The sequence below is a fragment of the Sinocyclocheilus rhinocerous genome, unplaced genomic scaffold, assembly GCF_001515625.1.
Source record: "Sinocyclocheilus rhinocerous isolate Xijiao unplaced genomic scaffold, SAMN03320098_v1.1 scaffold2788, whole genome shotgun sequence".
NCBI lineage: Eukaryota > Metazoa > Chordata > Actinopteri > Cypriniformes > Cyprinidae > Sinocyclocheilus > Sinocyclocheilus rhinocerous.
In genome coordinates, this window is record NW_015641436.1 from 164,712 (window position 1) to 179,098 (window position 14,387).

A 14,387-nucleotide genomic window follows, 5' to 3' on the forward strand; every position below is an offset into this window, starting at 1 on the left:
CAATAGGGCCCTGCACCTTTCTGGCTTGGGCCCTAATAAATATAGCTGCAAGCAGCGATGGCGGGCCCAAGCCGTCAGTGCAAATGCCATCCCAGAGGCATCAGGAGAACGGTGCACAGCGGGCACATGCATTTACAGTAACCGTCTGGCAGTCTGGTTTTAAGGGATACGGCAATTAAAGGGTTAATCCAAACCATTAAGACTGTGAAACACATATACACAGAACAATATATAAAACTTCAGTAACACTTTACAATAAGGTTTCAGTTATTAACATTAACTATATTAATTAACATGAACAATAATTATATAGCATGTATTAATGTCAGTTAATATTCAAAACTTAATGGGGTCATATGATGCGATTTCAAGTTTTCCTTTCTCTTTGGAGTGTTACAAGCTGATTGTGCATATATAAGATCCCTGAAGTTGCAAAGACTAAAGTCTCAAAACCAAAGAGATATTCTTTATCAAAGTTAAGACTCTGCCACGCCCCCCTAAAACGGCTCGTTCTAACACGCCCCCACATATCTACCTCACTATGTGGAAATATTTGCATAATGCTGCCCAAATGTGCACGCAAAGAAAGAAGGCGTGGTTTCAGTAACCGCAGTTAGTGTTGAAGCAGCATGTCAGGGAGACGCTGTGTGTTTCTAGGTGAAAGCAAAAGCACTTTATTTGGCCTTCCGGAAGTAGATGCATTTAGGAATCTTTAAGATTACTTACAACAGAACAGCAATGCATTTTATGGACGACCGTTTCGTGAACCTAGGAGAGGAGGTAATTCTGACTTTGCTATGACAATCTGGCGCTTCTGAATCAGCTACTGTTTTGTTATTAGTTTAAGTATTTGCTATTGACTGTTTTATGTGTGTGTGTGTGTGTGTGTGTGTGTGTGTGTGAGAGAGAGAGAGAGAGACGGGGTCACATCACAGTGGAGTCAGCTGTCTTAACCGTGGCTTGTGTACTGCAAACACATACCAGCTTCATCACTGTGTCTGTCACGCGACTCTGTTGCCCTTTCGGGCTTGAACTGATGGTAAAACTAATGACATTATTTACTGTCTTTACATTTATTTTGAAAGATGAAGCTCGCGATTATGGTAAGGGGCGTTACATTTCTGACGAGTGCTTGCGGTGTTCGGCCAATCACAATGCATTGGGTCAGCTGGCCAATCAGAGCAGTCTGCTCTGATTGGCCAATCACAATGCACTGGGTCAGTTGGCCAATCAGAGCAGACTGCGCTTGTCTGAAGGAGGGACTTTGTAGAAAACGAAGCATTTGAGAGAGGCGGGGCATATAGGACCTACAATAATGTACAGTATTTGAAAAATAATGTGTTTTTTGAACATTAAACCATGTCAACATATTCTGTTACACCAAATACACAAAATAATGATCTTTAAAAAAGCATCATATGACCCCTTTAAACACATGAAGATTGATTTTTGCAAATCCATATAAAAATCCATGTGCAACTTGAAATCTGACTAAAATGTATTTTTTGTGGCATATATGACTCAAATCTGTTTGGATTTGAAATCTGCATAGCAGAAAATCAAGAAACCTAATCTGAACCATGGGCAATCTGCATGCAATCTGATTAAAATCATGAAGTGATTAAAATCGTGTCACAAAGTGCACAATCTTGTATGGGGCTGTGGTCAAATATGATAATTTTGTCTCTCTCGTTCCTCATATAACTAATGTATGTGACTTCCACTACACTGTAAAAAATGACCGTGAATTTAACGGTAAAAGACTGTTAAAATGCTACAGTAAAAACCTGTTAAATGGTTAACGGTAAATTCGTAGTGAATAGTGAGTGCTTTTCAATACAGTGCATGCATACATTCCTCTGTTGCTTATCTTCTATCATGCGTTTCATGATTTCAGTGGGTTGTCATGACAGACATCAGCAGAAGCAAAATGTACACAATACCTCTATTTTCTGGCATTTAATAGGTTTCTCATAACCCTAGAGCGGTTGATAGCCTAACATTAGTGAGTGACAGGAAGAGTCCTTTAATTCGCTCGCCTCACTCAATATGTATGTCAGCGATGTGCTGACAGCAAGTTATTGCAGTTCTATTCATACAGCTAATACTCACTGTCATTTGTGAGATCTGAAAATGTAATGCAGTCACTTCAATTATAGAATTTTATTTAACACAACAAAATATATAAGATGACACCCAGAGAGAAAATGCTTTACTGCAACACTAACAAATACTATGAAGTATTTGGCTGTTTTCAATTTTTCTTTTGCTCGGGTCACTTAAACTTGGGCCATATGCTTTAGAGGACAAGAATCCCCTGACACGCTGCATGAAGCAAAATGCGTTTACACATGTTTTCTGTCTAGCTCACATGTTTGTGATGTATATATTCTGCTGCTCCCTCAGTCATGTTTATCAGAAATGATCTCCATATTCCTTCTTTCATTTATTGTTTAAAGGGCTTTAAGTTCTTTATCTACTCAAGACTAGAACTAAATAGAATAGAATTCCATATTAAGGTTAACGTTAACTCTGCGCATTGGTCAATGATTTACATTAGCAATGATTATTTAAACTCACGTGTTTGTTCTGGACTTATTATTAAATAAATTGTTAACACTTTAATAAGGTTCTACATGTTAACATGAGTTAATATGCAACCGCTATTCGCTAACATGAAATAACTATGTACACTGTAAAAAATGCTGGGTTAAATACAACCCAGTGCTGGGTAAAATAGGGACAAACCCAGCAATTGGGCTGTTTTAACCCAACCTTCTGGGTAGTAACCCAACCGCTGGGTTTGTCCCTATTTTACCCAGCATTTTTTAGAGTGTAGGTTTCTTTGTTTTGCTAAATAAAAGATTATCGACTCTTTTAAATCAGGTACTGACCCACATGACTCACCTGTCCTGAGACATGACTCACTTAAATCAGGCGACGGAGTCTTGAATAAACCTATGTGATTCATCTGAATCAGGTATAGAGAACTGTAATGGTTCACCTAAATCACATACTGAGTCTTACTTGAAGCAAAACATAGCCTATCATTCTGGTTTTGAGTCCTGACTCCGCTGAATCAGACACCAAGTTCCGAATTAAAACATGTGATTCGCGTAAATTATGTACCAAGTCCTGAATAAAAAAAGTATATGATTCAGTTCAATCTCATACTGAGCTCCGAATGAAAACGTGAGTGAAACGACTCACCTGAATCAGGTACCGAGTGCTGAGCGTCTCCTGCCCACAGAAACACGCTGAACAAAACACACGTGAGCGCTGTGCGGACCTCCATGATGGACTTTAATCCAAAATTACAGTCAGTTCTGGACGTTTTAACGCGTCTACATCGCCTAGCGCACTTTCTATTCAAATTGTTTTTCTAAGACCCCTACGGTTCACTTTTAAAGTCGCTATTCAAAGTTCAGTGCAGGCAGTCACCGGAGCTTTTTTATATAACTGCAATAAAATCGCACCTGCGCGGTTATTCTACATAATTTACGCGCTGAGAACTAAATAAACACGTACTCTTTCGCTCTCCCATAAACTGCACAGTGTTGATGAAAAGCCGCTACGGAATAAACTGTCTCTGGGCTACTGAAAGCTGCAGGCTCCCTCCCTCTCCTCTGCTCTGCGGTGCGCACTCCTCCTCCATTCCTTTAGAAGGGGACCAGCGTCACCATCTTGAACCTGTGCCCGGATTCTGGTCCTTCTCATCTTTATGTTACAGTTATTTTCTTGCTAGGGAATTAATATGTATCATTATGGGTAACTAGAACTGGCTACTTGGGTCAGGAAACACTTGGAGGTCAGTGTTGACACTGTTTTTTACCCATGGTACCATGGCAATACTTTTACATACACCATGGTGATATTGTGTTTTTTGGTCATGCATTTGTGTCAGTGTACTTCAACAGTATATAGAACCACAAAGGATGCATTTATTGGATCAAAATTGCAGTGAAAACAGTCATATTGTGGGATATTATTGCAATTTAAGGTAACACTTTAGTAAACAGACCAATTTTCACTATCAACTAGTTGCTTAACAGCATGCCTATTATTAACATATTGGCTGTTTATTATTACTGATAAAGCACATATTCTGCATGACCATATTCTATATCCCTAATCCCACCCATTACCTAAACTTAACAACTATCTTAAATAAGATGGTTTGCTTGGTTATCGCAAATAATAAGCAGCAAATTAGGAGTTTATTGAGGCAAAAGTCATAGTTAATGGTTTGTTAATGGCGAAAACTGAACCTTAAAATAAAGTGTGACCCAATTTAAAACAACTGTTTTCTGTTTTAATGTACAGTGTGTATATATATATATTTCTGTCATGACAACTCTCAGAGAGTTTGGCATGGTAATGTACATGACAATGTTAATGTATTTGGTCTTGGCGGAATAGATCTGCTACGCTGCTGCTGCAGCAGAGCAAGTACCGAGACTTGCTACTGCCAATACATCCACAACATGCTGCTGTGAGCATGTAAGAAATACTGCTGCTGCAAATATAACATACATGAAATAACCCCCATATAGCATACATGAATCACCTCGTAGCAGATCTATACAGGTGGAGCTGGGGAAGGTGGAGGGTTTCTGAAGCAAGCTGCAACTGCTACAGAAAACACTAGTCATGTATTTGAATGTTGAGCAGCGAGCTCATTGGCTACCGATACAGGAGAGAACCAATCAGCTGTGCCATGTGATAATGATGTCATTAGGTCAGATTGAGTTAGACCTATCGGACTGCGCCATCTAGAGTTTCATGCCAGAACTCTGTGTATATATATTATCTGTCTTCAACAGAGCAATTAATGTACAAGCTAAGCTCTCTGAAAAGTAATTACTCCCTCTGAAATGTATTTCTAATTACTTTCTAAATCCTTTATCATCCTCGTCCAGTTGAACAACACAATTCAAATAAACAATATAAAATTGCATAAACTATTCCTGAACTGGCCAAAGTATTTAAAGGGAAAATGTTACATAAAAAATTTACATTTTAACATTAGATGTTAAATTTGGATGTTAAATTCATTATTGTTTTATATCGAATTGTTCTATAGTTAGTATAGAGTATTATATCAGTTACATCAGAAGTAAATTACAAAAAAACAATGTAAGAGTAATCCCTTACTTTATCTTTCAAGGGAAACGTAATTAAATTACTGTCATTTATTACTTAGTTATGCATTACACCCAACATTTATATATAAATACATGCTTAAACTGATATTTTCAGTCTCTTTCTGGAACAGATGCAGATTTTTGCTATTTTTATTTATGATCTTAATAATAACCGCTACTTATGAACATGGTTTCATTTTATTGTGTTTGCCTTACAGGTGAGGACAGACGCGCCTAATAACAGACACACACGTGAGTCACTTCAGTCACGTGAGTAGATGAGATAAAGTCTTACACAGAGTTTAAGTATATAAGGAAGTGTAAAGGCAGCTTTCGGACAAACACTTTATAATGAACCATATTTCCCATACAGTGGTAAAAGATCCCTAAAGCAGTGCTCACCGTTACACACCTACTAAGCAAACAGATGTGATATGACAGCGTTGAATTGACTTTCAGTAACTTAACCGCAATTCCTCCTTTGAACTATCCCTGGGCAAACCCCGTGGAGAGTTCAAAACCTTTGCAGAGATTGTAAAATAAATGACTGGATATTGCGGTTCATATATAAACGTGATCATGCAACGCAGTGTCGGGACAGTGTTGTGCTTTGCTGCGCCCAACCAGTCTAGACACGCAGCCCCAACCCTCATATGACTGTCATCATCTGTACAGTGTCCAGCAGAATCATTCATCTAATAAATCAGGTGCATCTGTGCACCTGGAAAAATTTGCTCTGGAATGTGTGCGAACAGCTTTTGTATTCACCTGCAAAGCAAATGGTGCGATACTCTGTTATGCTCATTGAAAGTGAGGTAATATCATTCCAGAGAGTGTCGAGAGTGGAAATAAAGTGGGAAGAGAGTGATTTGAATATCAAATAGCACTGCAGAGCAGTTGTTAATCAAAGACCAAGTCAAAAAGACAGAGCATGGACTTTCCACTTGTGTTGGATTTCAAGGGCTTAATGAAAACAGAAATAGGTGACTGAGTTCTCGGCCAAAATGGCTAAGAGCTGTTCAAGTGAGTGTGGTCTGGGAATTGCATGGTCACATGATCTCGCTAGGGTTTATATGAACTGGATTGCGAGTCATTGGATGTGAGTGGATATGAGAGACGGGTACAGGCATAGCACTCAGAAATAGTGGAGTGGAGCTCCTCAGAGACAGCTCAGCTTTCACAGTTAAAGGGATAGTTCAACCTAAAATGGGTCATTATTTACTCACCCTCATGTTGTTTCAAACTTAGCCTATATGAGGTTCTTTCTTCTGTTAAACACTGAAGAAGATATTTTGAAGAATGTTGGTACCCAAACAGTTGCTGGTAGCCATTGACTTGCATAATATGGAAGAAATTACTATGGAAGACAATGGCTACTGTCAACTGTTTGGGTACCAACATTCTTCAAAATATCTTCTTTTGTGTTTAATAGAAGAAAGAAACAAGGCAGTTGCTAAGATGCTGTGGATGGTTGCTAGGGTATTGCTTTGGGGATTCTAGGCAGTTGCTAGCACATTGTGGATGTTGTTTCTAGGGCATTCTGGTTGTTTTTAGAGAGCTGCTGTGCAGTTGTTAGGGTGTTCTGGGTGGTTGCTGTGGTGTTGCTAGGCTAGGCAGTTGATAAGATGTTGTGGGCTGTTTCCCCAAATTCAGTTTTTTTTTTTTTTTTTTTTTTAAATTCATTTTTTTCCGTTTTCATTTTTCTGGATTCCGTTTTTTATGTTTTCATTTTTCTAAACTCTGTTTTAAAGGTTAAATTACATTTTATTAATCAAAATAATTAATTGAAATCATGAAACTTACACAGTTTAACAAAAAATTACATTTTAAGGCTCTATGAAATATGTTTTCTCAAATTAATTTTTTTAACCAAATTCTGTTTTCCATTAATTTTCTGGATTCCATTTTAATGGTTTCATTCTATTTTAGTAATCAAAAGCATCTCTAATTAATTGATTTTATTTAAAAAAAATAATTTCATTATTGTTTTATTTATTTATTTTTTCTTTCAGAAATACTGTGTTGTATATTTACATTTTTCTGGTAAATATTTTTTCTGGTAAATATTCATTAAATTATGTTTTAATAATAATTTTATTAGTAGTAGTAGTACTATCATTAAGTAATATATTTCTGTCACAGTTTCTTCAAGTTAAAAAAAAAAAAAAATTTCATTATTGTTTTATTTATTTATTTTTTCTTTCAGAAATACTGTGTTGTATATTTACATTTTTCTGGTAAATATTCATTAAATTATGTTTTAATAATAATTTTATTAGTAGTAGTAGTACTATCATTAAGTAATATATTTCTGTCACAGTTTCTTCAAGTTAAAGCGAAATTTCATTTTGATGGGTTGCTATGAAGACTTTCAAGTTTCTGTTCGTATATGATATGATTTTCTCAAAATAAATGGTCAAATAAAGCAATAAGCCCCAAGAAGCCGTGGTTTACAGTGAATTTATAACAGCTAAGGGGCGTTGTTAGGCACGACCCTTCACGGGGCTTATTGCTTTTATAAAACGGTTATTCCATATATGTAGCAGGGTTTCACAAAATAAAACAAAGCAAATAAAATGTAATGATATTAATAAAAACATTATTCTTCCACCAAACAATGTAGTTCCTCAGAAACGGTTGTGGTTGCAACAAAGTGGTTGCCGAGCAACACACAGACGTAAACAAAGGTGTATGTTTGTAGAGTAATTTACAACAGCTTAGAACGCGGCTCAACCAATCAGAATCAAGAACCGGAGCTATCCGTTTTATAATGCTCATGAAGTGACTCTCAGAGCAGTTCTAAAGATTATGTTCATGTGTTCAGAGGCTGAAATCAACGCGAGCATCACACACGCTCAGTATGTGTGTAGTAAACGAAACCACATGTCAGCGCGAGACATGCAGAACATGCAGGATTCATATTTAAATAGTATATTTGCGGCTTAATATTCACAGACATTAGTCCATATCGTGCTTTTATTTAAGTGTACTGGCTTACTTTTGATCTATTCAACCAAAATTTGCCAAATTCCGTGACATTCTGCGTTATACAGGAAATTCCGTTTTCTTGACCTGATTCCGCGATTCCATCTGCGTTTTCCGCATTGTGGAAATCATAGGGCCCTACTTGCTATGGTTGCTAGGATGTTGCTAGTGTGTTTTTCGGTGGTTGCTAGGGTGTTGCACTTCAACTCCACTCTACTTAAAAACTCGATTTCCATTTATAATTTCTATTCTATTTCCAGAATAATAAAGATGAAGATTACCTCAGTCTGTGCAGGATTTATACCATTTGGAGGAGGCTAATGCTTCAATAAATTTCAGATTAAAACTACCAAGCTAGTTCTGGATCTGGTTTTCAAGGGGTCTAGTCTTGCTTTTGGTCTTATAAAGGGTCTTATAATGACTTGCATAAACCAGTCTGGACCACCAGTGAATTCATACTAGCTCAAACTGGTTACACTAACAGTAAGCAGCTCTTAAACGCCCTCATAAAGAGTTTTCAGTATGTAATTGTAGATAATTCTAGTTTTTTAGTGAATCAAAAACTGCCGTTTCAGTTTTGTGCACAAAATCGCTCTGTAATTCTCTCCGCTGTCAGACGAAGACTTCAAGTTAAAAGCAGCTTGGTTATTGCAAGCATGAGAATAAACAAAGCCGTTATCTGATTTCTGTTATCTGTGTGCAGAAATGCAGGCAAAGCAGGTTGAGAGCGATAAACGCAGTGACGATAATCAGAAGCACTTGGTACAAGGAGCCCGTGAGGCCCGTTGCTAATGAGGACCAGACAGAAGACATAAATAATGAGCTTCCATGCAAAAACCAACAATACTCAGGAGTTTCCCATCCCATATTTGTAAAGATCTGCCTTCCTGACTCTAAAAGGGACTCTTCAGTACCTGCGTTACTTTGACTTCCCTCTTTGTGTCAGAATGACCTGACTTCCACTCCTTTCCATGCTCAAGGTTTGTTGTTTGTGCACATTTTATGGCTTCCCATATGGGCCCCATGTGTCGGTATGTGTCTTTGCCTGTAAAGAGCTTGTAATCTGTGTTTGTTCACCCACATGTACATGTTTTGTATCTATAGCAATCATTCGCTCATCATGGGCATTATGCATAATGGAAAGCTTTTTCCATCCCTATAGGTTTAGGAAAAAAGCAGCTGTTTCATCACAACTCCAGCATTCAGAGTTTCCCAATTTTATAGCGCCAACACCCACTTTACAACTTTTCCATGCTGCTCTCCCTCACCGTGTCTCCCTGCCAGCTGTAGCGTCGCATCTTGAGAAACCAATCCATCACATCCAGTGCAGATTGCGACAACATTCGTGCAGCTACTAACCGTGAACGAGGGTTCCTGATGTATTTACGGCATTCCAAAACCTCGGAAAGAACTCCTCACTGGAAGAGGAATTTCCAAAAAAAAGGCTATTATATTCATGGACAAATACAATGAGGCCCTTGTGTCCTCTTCTGTTGTCCGCTAAAGGATCCTTTATTTAGAGCGTGTTTGTGCTAGAACTGATCGTTTTGAATGGAAACCACATAATGTCTGGGGTTAAAACTAGTAAAGCTCCCATGACCTTTTTCATTCAGCTCAGATTTAGTCATCTGTCGTGTGAGTAAGAGGGGATAAAAGGGCAGAGGGCGGACTTACTGTACTGACTTAATGTCAATGGGTGACAGCTTATTTTCCCATGAGAAGAAGCAGCAGCAGACGTTGAAAAGAGGATCTTAATGCAGAGGGGTGTTTATAAATGCACACACATGCACAAGGATGTCCTGAACGCTCACAGTGCAATCAGATGAATCATATTTCTCTGAGCTATAATGGCATTAACGTAATGGTATTTTCTGTTATGCTGTATTTAGTTTAAAAAATATTCTCGGTTCATATATATTCATTATTAATTACTATATATAGATTATTTAAAAAAAGTTATGCTTAACACTCTTTATTACACATTTATTATTATTGAAAGAAACTATATAAATACAATTGTAATAGTAAATAATATTTAAACAGTTTCTGATTTCATGGTGTTAACATCTTATTTAAAAACTATCAATAAATAAAGCTGTATTGTTTTATGATGTTAAACTGAACAATAAATAAATAAATAGTAATGGTAAATATTATTTGAACACTTTCTAGTTTCAATTAAAATCTTATGGAAAGACTATAAATATATAAAGCTGTATTGTTTTATGATGTTTATATATATTTTTTCAAAAATTATGCTTAACACGCCACATTTGTGATTATTGAATTAAACTGATTTTATTTATTTATTTATTTCTCTAAGGCCAATTTATATAGTTTATGTTAAGGGTTGTTTTTTGTATTGTATGCATAAATATGCATGTGTGTTACTTAGCATATAACAAAACTTATGCGCATATTTTAAAACTGAATAAAAATTAAATCACAAAGAAGCAAAAATCAAGCTGAGGCACTTAACATAGATGTAAATTAGACCAAATTTAAAAGCAGAAATGTACATTTAATTTCATGAAAACATTTATATTAATTCATCTGACAAGCAATAAAATTGTATAACTTTGTAACGAAAAGGTTAATAGCAAGTTCTTCACTCTAAAATGTTTTGTGGCTATATAATTTTGACTATTTGAACATGTTCGGATCAGCTACATTTATTTTCATTGTAAGTGCCTCACTGTAACAGATTTTTGCCTATGTTTTAGAGAAATAGGGGCACGTAGAAATGCATTTTTGTAGTTATTCAACAAGTGCTGCTGATTGAGCTTAATTTAACTTAGTGAACATATTTTTTCTCCAATAATATCTTCGTATAGACATAAATTGTTTACAGAGTATATATCATATCTCATATACAGTAGCTATAGTACTAACGTGGATTGCAGCTCAAATCATTTTGTCTTGGACAAATTTGATGACAAATGTGAGATTGCTGGTATTTGATTGCAGGTATCTTGCATACTTGGGCACAAATAATATCTTTTACCCAAATATACAGTAAAGTCTCCATTCAATCTCACTGATCTGTCAAGAAGAAACGTTTAAGATGTCTCAGTCATTTATGATGGGAACCCCTTTTTCACTCTGCATTTTTCCTATTCCCCGAAGTCATCATTAATTCCTCACATGTTGTCATGCGTTTCAATGCAATTTTGCATTTTCCTCATCTTGGCCACAGTCTTATACAGCTGCGGTTTTCTTTTATATCTCTCCTTAGACGTATCATGACCTATTCTTCCACTCCCCACCCCCATCATTCCCAAAAGACTGTCCAGCTGCCTTCTTTTCCATAGAAACACACGTATACACAATCACACACAAGACTCACTCCGTATCGGCTTTCTTCACGTGTGTAAAGAGGCCAAACGGGTCTTATGGCTTGATATATGCTGCTTCGGTGTTGGTACAAGGCCGGTTGTGTGCCGCGAATCATCTTTTTAGTGTGTTTACTTTATCTGACTAAGCGGATGTCAAGAGGGTGTATTTAGTTTATATTGCCTTTGATTGGGCGCCAAATTCCCCAAGAATCCCCCTTTGCTGCGACGGCCTGTCTCGACAGATTTGGCTGCGGATGTGCTTAAAACACACACTTATTGTAGAACAATGGTTGCTAGGACAGATCTTTATAAGTGTGTGTCTACGTCTCAGGTCGGGAGGTGGAAAACCTCTGCTCTGTTATCTCTCTGCAGATGTGAGGAGCTCTTGATGACAGGGAGATGACGGTAAACCCAATGCACTTTTAGCTTTGAACAAACAGCTTTAGCACCTTTCTTCTGTTTGCCTTCGCTTTTCTGCTCTCTAGGTTAAATGCAAGTGCGACCGAGCGTGTCGTTAGCGTTGTATCAGGCTGATGGGAATGAGATGGAGTAGGTGTCTAAACAGTTACATTTGAAAATCTGAGAAAAGAAAAGGATCTCACTTAACTATAAGCTCAACTAAACACTAAGCTAAGATAAACTAATAATGCCAAAAGATAAGACTCTACAGAAGCATGACAATAACTGAATAAGAATTATTCATTCATTCATTGCTGTTTAACATATACAGCTTTATATATTCATACAGTCTTTCCATAAGATTTGAATTGAAACTAGAAAGTGTTCAAATAATATTTGCTGTTAATATTTATTTATTTATTTATTTGTTATTTATTTATTGTTCAGTTTAACGTCATAAAACAATACATGCTTTATATATTGATAGTTATTTAATAAGATTTTCCATGAAACCAGAAAGTGTTTAAATATGATTTACTATTACAATTGTATTTATTTATTTACTTATTTATTTACATAATTATTTATAGATAAGTTTGTTCTAATATTATTTTTTATTCGGTTTAACATCATAAAACAATACAGCTTTGTATGTATTTATAGTTTTTCCATAAGATTTGACATAAAACCTGAAAGTGTTTAAATGTTATTTATTTTTTATTTTTCCATAAGATTTGACATAAAACCTGAAAGTGTTTAAATATTATTTATTTTTCCATAAGATTTGACATAAAACCTGAAAGTGTTTAAATATTATTTATTTTTCCATAAGATTTGACATAAAACCTGAAAGTGTTTAAATGTTATTTATTTATTTTTTTTCCATAAGATTTGACATAAAACCTGAAAGTGTTTAAATGTTATTTATTTTTCCATAAGATTTGACATAAAACCTGAAAGTGTTTAAATGTTATTTATTTATTTTTTTTCCATAAGATTTGACATAAAACATGAAAGTGTTTAAATATTATTTATTTTTCCATAAGATTTGACATAAAACCTGAAAGTGTTTAAATGTTATTTATTTTTTATTTTTCCATAAGATTTGACATAAAACCTGAAAGTGTTTAAATGTTATTTATTTTTTATTTTTCCATAAGATTTGACATAAAACCTGAAAGTGTTTAAATGTTATTTATTTTTTATTTTTCCATAAGATTTGACATAAAACCTGAAAGTGTTTAAATGTTATTTATTTTTTATTTTTCCATAAGATTTGACATAAAACCTGAAAGTGTTTAAATGTTATTTATTTTTTATTTTTCCATAAGATTTGACATAAAACCTGAAAGTGTTTAAATGTTATTTATTTTTTATTTTTCCATAAGATTTGACATAAAACCTGAAAGTGTTTAAATGTTATTTATTTTTTATTTTTCCATAAGATTTGACATAAAACCTGAAAGTGTTTAAATGTTATTTATTTTTTATTTTTCCATAAGATTTGACATAAAACCTGAAAGTGTTTAAATGTTATTTATTTTTTATTTTTCCATAAGATTTGACATAAAACCTGAAAGTGTTTAAATGTTATTTATTTTTTATTTTTCCATAAGATTTGACATAAAACCTGAAAGTGTTTAAATGTTATTTATTTTTTATTTTTCCATAAGATTTGACATAAAACCTGAAAGTGTTTAAATGTTATTTATTTTTTATTTTTCCATAAGATTTGACATAAAACCTGAAAGTGTTTAAATGTTATTTATTTTTTATTTTTCCATAAGATTTGACATAAAACCTGAAAGTGTTTAAATGTTATTTATTTTTTATTTTTCCATAAGATTTGACATAAAACCTGAAAGTGTTTAAATGTTATTTATTTTTTATTTTTCCATAAGATTTGACATAAAACCTGAAAGTGTTTAAATGTTATTTATTTTTTATTTTTCCATAAGATTTGACATAAAACCTGAAAGTGTTTAAATGTTATTTATTTTTTATTTTTCCATAAGATTTGACATAAAACCTGAAAGTGTTTAAATGTTATTTATTTTTTATTTTTCCATAAGATTTGACATAAAACCTGAAAGTGTTTAAATGTTATTTATTTTTTATTTTTCCATAAGATTTGACATAAAACCTGAAAGTGTTTAAATGTTATTTATTTTTTATTTTTCCATAAGATTTGACATAAAACCTGAAAGTGTTTAAATGTTATTTATTTTTTATTTTTCCATAAGATTTGACATAAAACCTGAAAGTGTTTAAATGTTATTTATTTTTTATTTTTCCATAAGATTTGACATAAAACCTGAAAGTGTTTAAATGTTATTTATTTTTTATTTTTCCATAAGATTTGACATAAAACCTGAAAGTGTTTAAATGTTATTTATTTTTTATTTTTCCATAAGATTTGACATAAAACCTGAAAGTGTTTAAATGTTATTTATTTTTTATTTTTCCATAAGATTTGACATAAAACCTGAAAGTGTTTAAATGTTATTTATTTTTTATTTTTCCA

At 34.3% G+C, this 14,387-nt stretch overlaps 1 protein-coding gene across 1 annotated transcript in view; it reads right to left on the bottom strand.

Annotated features, from left to right (window-relative positions):
- LOC107754895 (von Willebrand factor A domain-containing protein 1-like) overlaps positions 1-3,622 on the bottom strand; it is a 22,959-nt gene extending 19,337 nt beyond the window's left edge. The window contains exon 1 of the mRNA XM_016571514.1: positions 3,211-3,622. Within this exon, the coding sequence (XP_016427000.1) occupies positions 3,211-3,295 (85 nt within the window). The 5' untranslated portion in view covers positions 3,296-3,622. The remainder of the gene's footprint in view (positions 1-3,210) is intronic.
- Positions 3,623-14,387: the final 10,765 nt, after the last annotated feature.